Source organism: Rattus rattus, chromosome 9 (genome assembly GCF_011064425.1).
Source record: "Rattus rattus isolate New Zealand chromosome 9, Rrattus_CSIRO_v1, whole genome shotgun sequence".
Lineage (NCBI taxonomy): Eukaryota > Metazoa > Chordata > Mammalia > Rodentia > Muridae > Rattus > Rattus rattus.
Window position 1 is genome coordinate 36,161,703 of NC_046162.1, and position 13,279 is coordinate 36,174,981.

The following is a 13,279-nucleotide window of genomic DNA, read 5'->3' on the forward strand; positions in this document are numbered from 1 at the left end:
GCTCCTGAAAGCTCACCAGGCAACCCCAGTGAGACACAGGTTCCGTGAGAGAGTGACTGTGCCTCAAGGAGGTAAGCTTCGGATCACAAACATGAAGATCCTCTATCTTAGCAGTCATTTATATGAAATAATCATGCTATAGATGTTTAACACAGACACTGGGTAAGTAAAATATATAACCAAGAACTTACCTTATCCTGAGCCATTTTGTTACTTGTATTTTTTCTGTGGATCAATTCTTCTTTTTCCTGCTGCAACTTTTCCAGTGCTGTCTCCAAAGGGTTTATTTGCTCTTTAGCATCCTAAATACATACACACAAAACCAGACTGGTCATGTAACACTCCATTACCTTATTTTAGATGTTCCATAGCCTTAGTAAAATGGGTCCCAGATGTCAGGCTTTAATGTTAACTTATTTTGTCTCTTGACAGGGTCATGAAGACAGCACCATTACTTTTATTCACATATTTCAGAGGCAAACAGGTCAAACAGTAACTTGTTCAAGGTTATGAAAGTAGATGAAGTAGGTATCAACCATAAAGTGACAGAATACCATGTTACAACCCACGGACCCAAAGAAGCTAACAAGGAGGGCTCAAGAGGGGACATCTGAATCTCACTAAGAAAGAGAAATAAATAGACTAGACATCATGGAGGCGGGGGTTGGGGGGTGGAGAGGGGAGGGAGCAGGAGGAATTAAGTTGGGGAAGGACAAAAGGAGACAAGAGTACTGGAAGAGACATCTGGAATGGGGGCGGCAGGGGTTGAGGGAATCTCTGGGAAGAGCTAGAAGCCAAGGTCAATGGAAACTCCCAGGAACTTACAAGGGGACCTAGCTAAGACTTCTAGTAGATAAGGAGTCTGAACTGGCCATCTCCTGTAACCAGGCAAAATTTACAATGGAGAGACTGGGACACGAATCCAGCTACAAAACCTTCAACTTACAATTTGTCCTGTCTTAAGATATACAGGAGCAAAGATGGAGCAGACATTGAGGGACCAACCCATGACTTCCTCAGCTTGAGACTCATGTCATGAGGGAGCCCACCCGACACTGTTAATGGTACTCTGCTACACTTTAGACAGGAGCCTAGCATAGCCATCATCATAGAAGATTCACCCAGCAAATAATGGAAACAGATCAGAGATCCGCGGCCAAACATTAGCTGGAGCTTAGGGAGTACTTCAAAAGAGGGGGAGGAAGGACTGAAGAAACAGAGAAGTCAAGGACACCACAAGAAAAGCTACAGAATCAACTAAACTGGGCCCATAGGGACTCAAGAGACTGAACCGCCAACCATGGAACCTGCCTGGGCCAGACCTAGGCCCATTGCACATGTTACAGTTGTGTCTTTATGGAGGACTCCTAGCTGCAGGAGCAAGGGCTGTCTCTGACTCTGTTGCCTGCCGTTGGGACCCTTTGCCCTACTGTGCTCCCTCTTCTACCTCAGTAGGATGAGCCTAGTCTCACTGCAACTTGATACACCAGGGCTGGGTGGTATCTAGGGAGGCCTCCCTTTTTCTGAAGAGAAAGGGTGGAGGAGTGAATGGAGAGGAGGGAAGGGGGGAGGGCTGGGAGGATAGGAGGAAGGGGAAACTGTGGTCAGGATGTAAATAAAATAATCAATTGAAATAGCTAAGAGTCTAAGCTAGTCTGACTACCAAAATGATTAGATTACTGATCTAGGAGATGGTGGAGTGGAGGAAAGCCACAGGCCTCCCTGTCAGAAGATCTTTCTGAGAATCAACCTTGCTTCCTCTGGGAAAATAGGGCATTCTAAAATCCCAGTTTCTTTTTTCTACACAAGCATACTTGATTATCTATTTCAACAGGGCTGGGGGGCACTCAATATTTTAAGTAAAAATCATTTATAGCCAGCCAAGACTAGTATTACTGCAAGGTAATATTATTATAAGCTCAACTTATTAAATCCAAAAATAATTCAAGAACTAAAGGAACATTTATAGCAATTACTACTAAATGAACTGGGTAACTGGTGTCGCACTTATGAGTGAGTGACTCTAGTTAAGAAAACCTGGGTTAGGACCTGAGATAAAGCCAGTGGGTACATTTCAGGGTCTAGGGCACGTCCATGCCTGCTCACTATACTGGCAAGTAGTCTGAATCACACATGAGATTGAATGGAAGCAGTGCTGACACATAGGTATCTGCCATGGATATAACACTTGGGGACAAGAATTCATATACAGTTATGCAGCCATCAACTGACCACTTCCAGTAACATGAAATCCACCACCTAACCAGACACTTGGTTCTTCTTTATATGCCAACTCTTTCTTCCCAAATCTTTACTTATTAACACCTACTCTGCCACTTAGAAATCACACGAACAAGCATTAAAACACACTTGAGGGGTTGGGGATTTAGCTCAGTGGTAGAGCGCTTGCCTAGCAAGCGCAAGGCCCTGGGTTCGGTCCCCAGCTCCGAAAAAAAAGAAAAGAAAAAAAAAAAACACTTGATTTTCACAATAACTGTCATTATGTCTGTTATATTAATAACATGAATTTTTTTTTGTCTGAAGTAACTTAAAAAAACAACACATATGCACATTGCTACCTTTATTTCTCTGTTCAAAGACTGAACTTCAGTGGATAATTCCACAGTCTGCTCCTCCATTTGCTGACGCCGTTGCAAATTGGTGGCTATCTGCAGTTTCTCTGATTTCAGCTCATTTGTTTTACTTTTCAGGTGCTGAATTTGTTCTTGCTGGTCCTGTATAAGCTTACGGTTCAATTCAATCTTACTGGAAACTGCACAGAGACAAAATGATACAGTGGCTAGTGGGTGGGTACAGACAGCACCAATAGCATCCTTTGGGTTCTTGTAGTGGACACATTTCCCGGCTGAATGCCAGGGGCCTCCAATACCCGCAAGGGTATCTTGCTAGCTGTCCCCACCCTGACCACTCTCGGGTAAAGCTCATAGGGCAGGTCCCACTGGGAAAGAGTGCAGCTCATCTGACTGTGTACAAATCCAAGTCTGTTACACAGGCAAAGAAGCCAAGCAGTGATACTTGGAGAGAAGAGAATGAATGCACAGAAGTAGGCATTGAAGTTTTTGTGGAAAGTAAACAAAAACATTACCTGTATCCAGTTTGTGTTGTTTTTCTTGTTTTTCCTGGTTAACCTGCTGGACAGTCCGATCCAAGTCTACTCCCTGCAGCTTAGCTGCCTGCTGTGCAATTTTTCTTTCAACATCTTTTAGCTCCATCTTCAGAACAGAAGTTATTTCTAAGAGACTTATCGCATCATCATGATTCAAACTCTTTTAAGGCCAAGCTTAATAGTATAAAAAATGAAATTAAGTTCTAGTCCTTCAGGGGGCTAGAGAAATGGCTCAATGGTTAAGAGCAAGCACTAACTGCTTGCTCTTCCAGAGGTCCTGAGTTCAATTCCCAGCAACCACATGGTAGTTCACAGCCATCTATAATGGGATCTGGCGCCCTCTTCTGGTGTGTCTGAAGACAGCGACAGTGTACTCACATACATAAAGTAAAATAAAAAAAAGAGACTTTATTAAAAAAAAAGTTCTAGTGCTTTAAATAAGGTAAATAAATTATGCCTCGATTTCCATAGTTTATAAATACTTTAATCCTAGGAATGTATACAAATCAATTGTCTGCACCTGAAAATTAGCTAATATGTATGTGTATATACATACATATGTATATACCCTATCTGTCTGTCTGTCTGTCTGTCTGTCTAGGGGGATGGTGGGAGGACATGGTCTCACTGTGTAGGCCTGGCTGGCTGACCTGGCACTTGCTATATAGACCAGGCTGGCCCTGAACTTACAGAGATCCACTTGCCTCTGCCTCTCCAGTGCTGAGATTCAAGGTGTGAGCCACCATGCCCAGCTACTGTTTTTAACACACATTCAAGTCCCCACAAATCAGTGTTATTCTGCTGTAAGCTGCAGCAGCTCACCTGGAACCTCTCCATGATCGTGATGTCTGTCAGGCACACTTTAGCACTTTCCTCTTCAGGCATCACTGTACCCAAGAGTGTCTCCTGCTCCTCTATGTCACTCTTTAGGCGCTGTATGTCTCTATTGACACTCTGCAGTCTGTTTCTTAATTCTGGTATTTCCTTTTCCTTCAAATCAATTATGCTTTGCCTTAAAAGAAAACACAATGAAAGTCAATCTAGCTGACATTTTCTCGTAATTAAAGTGAAGCTATATGGTTTTGGCAGGAACGGCACAAAAGAGCTGCTACCCTTTCTTGGCTATCCTGTCAACAGGTCAATGATGTTAATATGTCTGTTATTGGTGATGTTTACCCTATTCATTAGGATATGGTGGTGTTAGCCATGTTTCTAGACTACAAGTTGACTACTTTTTTCCATTTGTATTTTAAAAAATGTATCTTAAGAGATATCACAGATCTGAGAATATGTGAATGTCCTATTTTTCAAACACCTGCTTACTGATGCTAGTAGCTACTGCAGTTGGCAGTAATTATTACTGGGGTGTTGCCAAGCAGAAGTAGTTTTACAAATCAACTGTTTGTACTCATCAAAAGTTTCAAGGCCATGAAAGAGACAGAAAAGGGCTGATTCGCAGTTGCTGTACATAGACTGCATGAGCCTAGAGAAAAAATCAGAAGCAATGTGGGATTCTGAGGCCAGGCAGGGACGCGAAGACCCATGGGCTATAGTGTGGCTTGTAGGCAGGAGCGCGGCAGCACTGCTATTCTCCTGGTTCAGTAACTGTATAGTCACACAAACTGCTGATCTCAGCAGAACAGTGTGTGTGTAGTCTCTGTACTAGTTTTGAAAGTTTTTTCTAAGTAGAAAGTTATTTCAAAACTAAAAATATTTTAAATTACAGAGGAAGGAAGAAGCCAGACACTCAGCCAAATGGTACGTGGGCTCAAGGTTCAAAAACCACCAATCATTTTTTTAATATCACTATTTGCACTTGACTGTCAATAAGACAGGTACTGGCTCTATACCTATTATTGATGTCACCTGTAAAGCGTAACACATACTCAGGTTTTTTAAAAAATATAAAGTTTAGGGGTTGGAGAGATGGTTCAGTTAAAAGCACTGGTTATTCTTTCAGAGAACCGGGGTTCGTTACCAGTACCCATGTGGTAGCTAAAACTGTGTGTAACTACTGTTCCATGAGGTTCAATGACATCTTCTGGCCTTCCTGGGCATTGCATGAATGTGGTGCATAGATCATACAAGAAAACAAAACACCCATATATATAAACTAAACTTTTAAAAAAATAATAAAGTTTACTTAAAATTAAATTAATATGGTAAGTTTAAAAGATATGATAAGGGGTTGGGGATTTGGCTCAGTGGTAGAGCACTTGCCTAGGAAGCGCAAGGTCATGGGTTCGATCCCCAGCCCCGAAAAAAAGAAAAAAAAAAAAAAAAAAGATATGATAAACTAAATTAGCTACTAATAACAAGGAAAAAAAGCAATCCAAATGTTGGCTATTACATATTGAAACCATGATTAATTTTAATTTTTAAAAAGTACACTATGGGGGCTGGAGAGATGGCTCAGCGGTTAAGAGCACTGCTTGCTCTTCCAGAGGTCCTGAGTTCAATTCCCAGCAACCACATGGTGGCTCACAACCATCTGTGATGGGATCTGATGCCCTCTTCTGGTGTGGATGAAGACAGCAACTGTGTACTCACATACATAAAATAAAATCTTTAAAATAATTTCAACAAAAGTACACTATGACCAAGAATTGCCAACCTAAAAGTACTGTGATGACAGACTAATTCTTATACAGAAAAATGAAAAGAAACAATTTCCTATTTTATATGTACATTAACACGAGCAATTAATTCCATTTCTTATTACTTCCAAAAACTGTGGTCACAGACCTGTTATACGTAAAAAGGGACAGTTAACAGCAGAACGATGGCTAAGAACCAGGAGCATACATACCGTGTTAATCCTGCTTTCAAAGTCTCACACATACATACACTTTCTCAATGTGGTCCTCCCTCTTTAATGATGTAAGGTGCTCTAATTGTTCTTTAAAAAGTAAAGACACACAGGGTTGGGGATTTGGCTCAGTGGTAGAGCGCTTGCCTAGGAAGCGCAAGGCCCTGGGTTCGGTCCCCATCTCAAAAAAAAAAAAAAAAAAAAAAAAAAAAGTAAAGACACTTCCATTCTCAAGAACAGACTACTAAGATCTATTTGGAGCTGGACATGGGTGCACATACCCAGAACTCGGGAGGTAGAAGCATGAGGAGTTAATGCTGACAACAACGTAAAGTAAACCCTTAATGTTGTCTTTTGGAGATCATAAGATCGCTTAGTGGGGAAAGACGCCAACCACCCAGCCTAACGGTCTGAGTTTGATCCCCAGGACCCACATGGTGGAAAGGAAAGAACAGATTTCAAACGGAACTGTCCTCTGATGGTCACATGACTGACATGGAATGGTCACATGAACGGCCATACCCATGCCAAATAAATAGGATGTAATTTTAAAAGTTGGAGGTATTTTTTGGGGGGAGAGGGGGAGGTTTAGCAGTTAAGAGCAGTGGTTACTCTTCCAGAGGACCAGGATTTAGTTCCCAGCCCTTACATGGCAGCTCACGACCATATGTAACTCCAATCCCAGGGGATCTAATAACCTTTTCTGGCTCCTGTGGGTACCAATTACCCATGTGATGCACAGACATACATGTAGAGAAAACACCCACACACACACACATTTAAAAAAAATGTTATTTTTTTAGAAGAACTTTTCATATTTTAATTTGCGTGTGGGGTTTGGAAAATGACATCAACAACCAGTTTAGAACCTGTCACACCTATGACTCAAGCCAAGTCTCAGGAAACACACAGAGTAAGGACCACCCCGTCCCCATGACTACTTCAGGCTTACCTCATGGGCACAAGCCCCAGCATTTCATCACGGCGCCGTTCTTTCTTTTTTAGTTCTGATTCTGTTGACTTGAGTTTATCTGGAGCAAGCCTCAGCTTGGACTGCAAGTCACTGATGACTTCCTGTAACTCAGCTTCCGTCTGAAATACTCTCTGACAGACTGGGCAACAGGACTGGTTTTCATCTGTCAGCTGAGTGATGAACTGGGAGTAGACTGCTGTGGCTCCAGCCAGCATGGCTATTTAAAAAAGTCAAGAAGTCCTAGTCACACACACATATATTTTCTTCCATAACTATTGTTCTTGCTTTATAAGTATACCCAAATAAAGACTCTGACACTGAAACCTTCCTAAGGATATTCTACATTCAATTTGCACCATTTTGGTATGTAATATTGTACTGAGGTCTTTCTATGTGCGAGGCATTTCTTACACTCCTTTACTCCTCTTTAATGTACTATAGAATACATAGCTTTATTTCCATTTTATAGATGATAAATCTAAAACACAAGAAAGGTTCAACAATCCCAAAAGCTACTTGTACAGTAAAACTATACAGCCAGGAACAAGCTCAAGTCATTTGGGTCCATACAAAGTTTTAACATCTCCTAGCCTCGGGCTGGGGGGGTGGCTCAGCAGTTAAGAGCACTTGCTGCTTTAACAAGAGGAGCAGAGTTAGTTCTTAGCATCTATACTGGACAACTCACTATCATCTCAAACACTAACTACCTCCAGGGACAATCTGATGACTATGGCCTTGATGACACCTGACTCACATGCACATACCCCCTCATACACAAAATTAAAATTAAATTAAAAATCTTAAAATCTCTGATCCTCAGTAGTTACCTGTGAATGAAATTTCTAAAGTCAAATTGATAATATAAACTGTAACTTACCTCGCTGCTTTGAGGATTTTTCAATATCTTCTTTAAGTCTGTCTAAGTCACTTTCAAAATCTTGGCTACCACAAACATCAAACAGCTTATCTTCATAACTAGACAGCTGCTCTTCCTTTTTCTTTAGCTCATTATTTATATGATTTTTATTTTGTTCGGCTGAAGCTAGTTCTTTGCTAAAATAAAAACAAATGTAGGATATTTTTAAAAATTGAACTGTCCAGGCTTAGTTTATGTACAGGAATGTCTTGCCTCCATACCTGCTCATGCGCCAGGCATGTGCCTAGTGCCCAAAGAGATCAGAAAAGCATATTGGATGCCATGGAGCCGGAGTTACAGGCGGCTGTGAGCCACCATGTGTGTGCTGGGAACCAAACCCAGATCCAAGGCAAGAGTAGCTAGTGCTCTTAACCACTGAGCCCTCTTCTCCAGCTCCCAAGAAATTTGAAAAATTTGATTAAAGAGATACTAGATAAATTCTGTCAAAAGTTGTTAAAAGAGGTATGAGCAATTATTTCCCTATATTTGTATTTTTTTATAGTTTTGTGCTGGGAATAGAACCTAGGACCCCAAGCATGGGAAGTACACACCCTACCACTGAGCTACATTTCTGCCACATTCTTTCTTTAGAAGCCAGAGGAACAAACTGAATGTTCTGATTCAATCTTCTAGTCGAATGCTCCCTCTAAGGCACTGACCCATCTGCTAATCCTGAGCATGGACCCATCCCCATGTAAATAAACGGGGGCAGAATTTTGCTCTATTTCTGGGGCTCACAGTATTAGACCTCGGATTACGGGATGGAGCAAGTGGAAGCCACCTGCTGGCTCTGCTGGTGCCACAACTCTTAAACACCACCCAGCCAACCTCAGGGTTCACGTGTTGGAGATCTTAGCTAAGTTATGATGCAGGAGAGTCTTGTTACCTAAGTGACAAGTACAGCCTTGATCCTCTCCAGTCTCCAAAAAGCACCAAACCCCACTGACCTCTCATTGAGGAAACATCGTTCCAGGGCACCCCAGACACCACTCTTGCTGCCTCATCCTGGTTCCCCAAGCAGCTGCTGCTTCCACTGACAGCTCCTTTTCCTTAGCTCGCCAGCAGCGACTATTCCTCATATTTAGCCCCACACCCCCCTTTTCTTTTTCACTGGGGAGGCCATGCGTGCCATGCTATGCATGTGGAGGCTAGAGGACAACTTGCAGAAATCAGTTCTCTCCCACGCATGGGCCCCTGAGAATGAAGCAAGCCATGATGCTTGGCAGTAAGGGTGCTCTCTGAGGTTGCTCACTTGCCCCTCTTTGTACAATTCTTTCCAGGGGACATAGCTTATACCAATTACTGTATATCTTTAATAAACTGCAACAACTCGTAATTTCCTGAACTTAAAAAGCCTATTTACTAAAAGACTCTTCCCAAAAAAAAAAAAAAAAAAAAAAAAAAAAATTGAGCCAGGCATGTTGATATACACCTTATAATTCCATCGCTTCCAAATTGAGACAAGAGGATCTTAAGTTGGAGACCAGCCTGGGCTATATTTTGAGCCCCTGCTCAAACAACGAACAAAGAAAGCACCATTAGTTTAATACAGCAAAAGCCAAATCTATTGTCTCCTTAGACATTCACTGAGAAATACCTCTTATGTAACCAGCACTTAAGAGAGTACTGGAGAATGTCTAAGCAATGTACTGTTCAGACAGACAGAAAATAATCTCCTTGCTGTTCAGACAGACAGAAAACAATCTCCGATGTCAATCTTTTTCTACAGTTTTGAGAGACAAGAGGCCCTAACTATTCCCATTACATTTTACTTAATCGCCAGAAGTAAACTGAAAATGACATGACAATGAATGCTTAAAACAATTTTTTAAAAAGCATGAAATAAAGAGCTCTGTCTTAGTGGTAATGTTTTAGCAACTCACTTCAGTTTGGCAAGTCTGTCCCTGGTCTGATTAATCTCTTTGGATTTAGAATGAAGCCAGTCTTCAAGCTGTTTTTTGTTAGGAAAATACCCCAACAGTGAAGTTAGTTCATCACTGTGCCTGGACTTTATTTTTCTGATCTGTTCATCTTTGTCAGTCTATAAGGAAAATATAAAACAAATCAAATTTTAAAAGTCAAGACTGTTAATAACAAAAATAAATTCTGGAGACTGGTGCAATGGCTCAGTAAGTCAAAATATTTGTCATAAAAAAGCTTGACAACAGAGTTTACCTCTGAAACCCACAGGAACACGGGACAGAACCAACTCTCTCTAAGGTTTTTGAGAGAGAGCCTCACTCAGTAGTCCTGACTGGCCTGGAACTTGCTACACAGAACAGGTTTTTCAGGATCTCACAGAGATCCCTGTGCCTCTGCTTACTAAATGACGGGACTAAAACTGTGCACTACCTAAAGGTGACTAAAAAGCCAAGTGTATGCTCATAAATACATACACTAAATTATAAGAACCTTTAAAATGAATTAAGTTGAATAAATAAATTCTGAAATGATGCTTTGAGTTTCCAGTTTAAAAATGAGAAGTATACAAATTCAGGTAAAAAATATAAAATTTGTAAAGGTTTGGAGAACTGCCTTTAAAAAACAATGAAAACCACTGGTGTGTGTATACTCCAACCATGGCACACACACGTGGATCATGTGAATTCCAGGGATTAAACTTAGGCTTGGCAACAAGTATCTTCCCCTTCAAGACATCCGCCATGTCCCCGGATGGTCTTTTTTTTTTTTTTTTCCGGAGCTGGGGACCGAACCCAGGGCCTTGCGCTTCCTAGGCAAGCACTCTACCACTGAGCTAAATCCCCAACCCCCCCGGATGGTCTTTTTAAGACAGAGTAACCAGTATCATAAAAAATGTAAACCTCTATATGTCAAGAGTTGCCAACAGCTGGGGGTGGGGGGATTTACACACCTTTAACCCTAGTACTTGAGATGTAGAGGCAGGTAGATCTCTGTGAACTGGAAGCCAGCTTGGTCTACAAAGGGAATTCCAGGACAGCCAGCACCACACAAAGAACCTGTCTCGAACCATGTTTTTGTGTTTGTATTTATGGGCTTTTTGTTATTAAAACATAGCTTTTTCCAGGTGCAATGATATATGCCTATATTTCTGGTTAGGAGGCTAAGGTAGGAGAATCACTTGAGTCCACAGAAGTAAGAGGCCAGCAAGGGTAACAGGGCTACAGCCCATCTCAAAAACAGTAACAACAATTAAAAAAAAAAAAAAAAAAAAAACTTTTAAGTTAAAAATCTATTTTATCGGGGTTGGGGATTTAGCTCAGTGGTAGGGCGCTTGCCTAGCAAGCGCAAGGCCCTGGGTTCGGTCCCCAGCTCCGGAAAAAAGAAAAAAAAAATCTATTTTATCAGCCTATTTTTAATACTAAGTTATTGTAACCTCTATAAATACAAAACCAATACCAAATCAATACCTCAGTCTACTGACTAAAAATGGAAGATAAACTATTTTAAATACCGATCAGTATAGATACAGAGAAAGAAACTCATACTTTGTCTTTGGTAAGCATCTCCATCTGTGTGCGGGTTGTCGTATGATGGTTTAACTGCTCCATCTCCTGATCCAGTTTTCGCAGGTTCCTGTCCAGGTCCGCTTTCTCACTTTGGAGGTTTATTACTTCTGCTTTTAGGGTTTCTATGCTGCTATTTTTCTCAGCCTTGCTTAGTTCACGTTCCTAATCAATTCAAACAAATGTACACTTATATGTTTTGTGCCAGAATTAGATAATGACAAGGTATGATTATTGCTAGCTTTGAAGCAGCTCTCTCTACTATTTGATGAATATATCATCTTTTCTTTTAGTAAACCTTCATTTTTACCACTAAAGCCAAAAATTATTCCTAAGAGAAACAAAATACTACTCTCTGCTCATATCTAAAAGAGAAAAACATAAACTATGCTTTGGGGAAAACCTTATTTAGGTTATTGTGTTGTGCTGCAATGATAGAGAATTAGTAAATAAACCGTGAAGAGTCAAACAGAAAGGAGAGATAAAAATTAGAAAAAACCAAGAGAGTCAAGAGCGGTGGCTTAGTCATTAGGAGCGCACACTGCTTTTCTAGAGGACCCATGCTGAATTCCCAGCACCCAGGTCAGGCAGCTCACAACTACAGAGCTGATGCCTCTGTCTTTTGCCGGCACCTGGACTCCCTTGTACGGAACTACACAGACACATGTACATATATGCACAAATAAAAATAATCTTTAAAAATAAAGAAAAAAATTAGGAGAAATGTATACGCAGATTGATTAATAACTCTTACTCCCCCCATTTAGGTATTTATTAAGCTCCCATGTAACTCACTCTACTCCTTGGCAGGTGTGATGCGGTCCGTCGCTAGCACTTGCCATCCTGACAGCACTATGTACGATATACTGTAAACTGATGAAAATGTACTCTGCAGTGGCCAGTTACAAACAGACATCAGTTTCCCTAAGTCATGGAGGTGGGACACAGGTCTCACATGCATTAGGGCATCACTTTGAAGAGGAACAGAGATGTGAAAGAGGACAAAAGCAAGGAGGAAAACTAAACTCTTGAAGAAAATGGCCAGCAGAGTTTGTTTACCACAGGAAATGTGACAAGTCAGTCACATAAAAACCTCACTGTGTGGAGACTAACTGGAAGAGTATTTGCCTTTTAACTTAGGTCAGATACCGGGTACTTATAATAATCACGCCACTTCGCTGTTTGGAACACATATCTGTGAGCCACACTCAAAGGAGAATGCTTTTTGGAGAGTCTAAAGCTTGAAGTCTGAGCCCAAGTTTCTTTTTTTTTAAATTTTCTTGATGATTCTAATTTTAATCCACCAATTTCTAGAATCAGAGAACTGATAATCGAGATATTTAAGTGAGCTCACTTTATATGGGATACTAACTGAAGTGCTACAGCCTCAGGGTGAGCGGGGGGCCTTAGATGTGAGAGCGCTCAGTGGCCACTGTTACCTGGACAGCTTACCGCTTTTGTGAGCTCCTGGTCCAGCTCCAGAATCCTGTCCGAGGAGCCCTCCAGCTGCTGCAGCTCATTCCTCACGTTCCTCAGCTCAGTCTGCTTCTTCGTAAGGATCTCGGTCTTCAGCTCAATCATTCTCCCCAGCCCGCTCTTCTTGTCCCTCATCTCATCAATCTGTCTCTGCTTCAGCGCTTCTTTGTCTGTAAGGTCGCTCTAAATTTGAGAATCACATTAGTGATTCGGTCACTAAGTAACTAAGGAAACTTCCGTTTAAAGTAAAACATACAATGAACAAAACATAGGAAATAATTTCTAAAGCTGGGAAAAGCATTGCCCAGAGGTGACGATTAGTAACTGAACAAACATTTTTGCAATTATCCTCAAAAATTAACTTTACTTAAAATAAAACCACAGATCTATACTATGCTCCTATTTTATCGTTATAAATTAAAAAAAATTCTAAAAGTTTTTTTCTACCTAATAGCCTAAAACTCACCTAAACATGCTACAAAACTGGGTTCAC

General features: G+C 41.0%; 1 protein-coding gene across 1 annotated transcript in view; it reads right to left on the reverse strand.

Annotated features, from left to right (window-relative positions):
- Rad50 (RAD50 double strand break repair protein) overlaps positions 1-13,279 on the reverse strand; it is a 52,437-nt gene that overhangs the window by 25,539 nt on the left and 13,619 nt on the right. The window contains exons 9-17 of the mRNA XM_032912300.1: positions 12,763-12,969; positions 11,293-11,475; positions 9,709-9,866; positions 7,787-7,962; positions 6,889-7,126; positions 3,950-4,139; positions 3,107-3,233; positions 2,580-2,773; positions 192-302 (exon numbers count right to left, since the gene is read on the reverse strand). Of these exons, the coding sequence (XP_032768191.1) occupies positions 192-302; positions 2,580-2,773; positions 3,107-3,233; positions 3,950-4,139; positions 6,889-7,126; positions 7,787-7,962; positions 9,709-9,866; positions 11,293-11,475; positions 12,763-12,969 (1,584 nt within the window). The remainder of the gene's footprint in view (positions 1-191; positions 303-2,579; positions 2,774-3,106; positions 3,234-3,949; positions 4,140-6,888; positions 7,127-7,786; positions 7,963-9,708; positions 9,867-11,292; positions 11,476-12,762; positions 12,970-13,279) is intronic.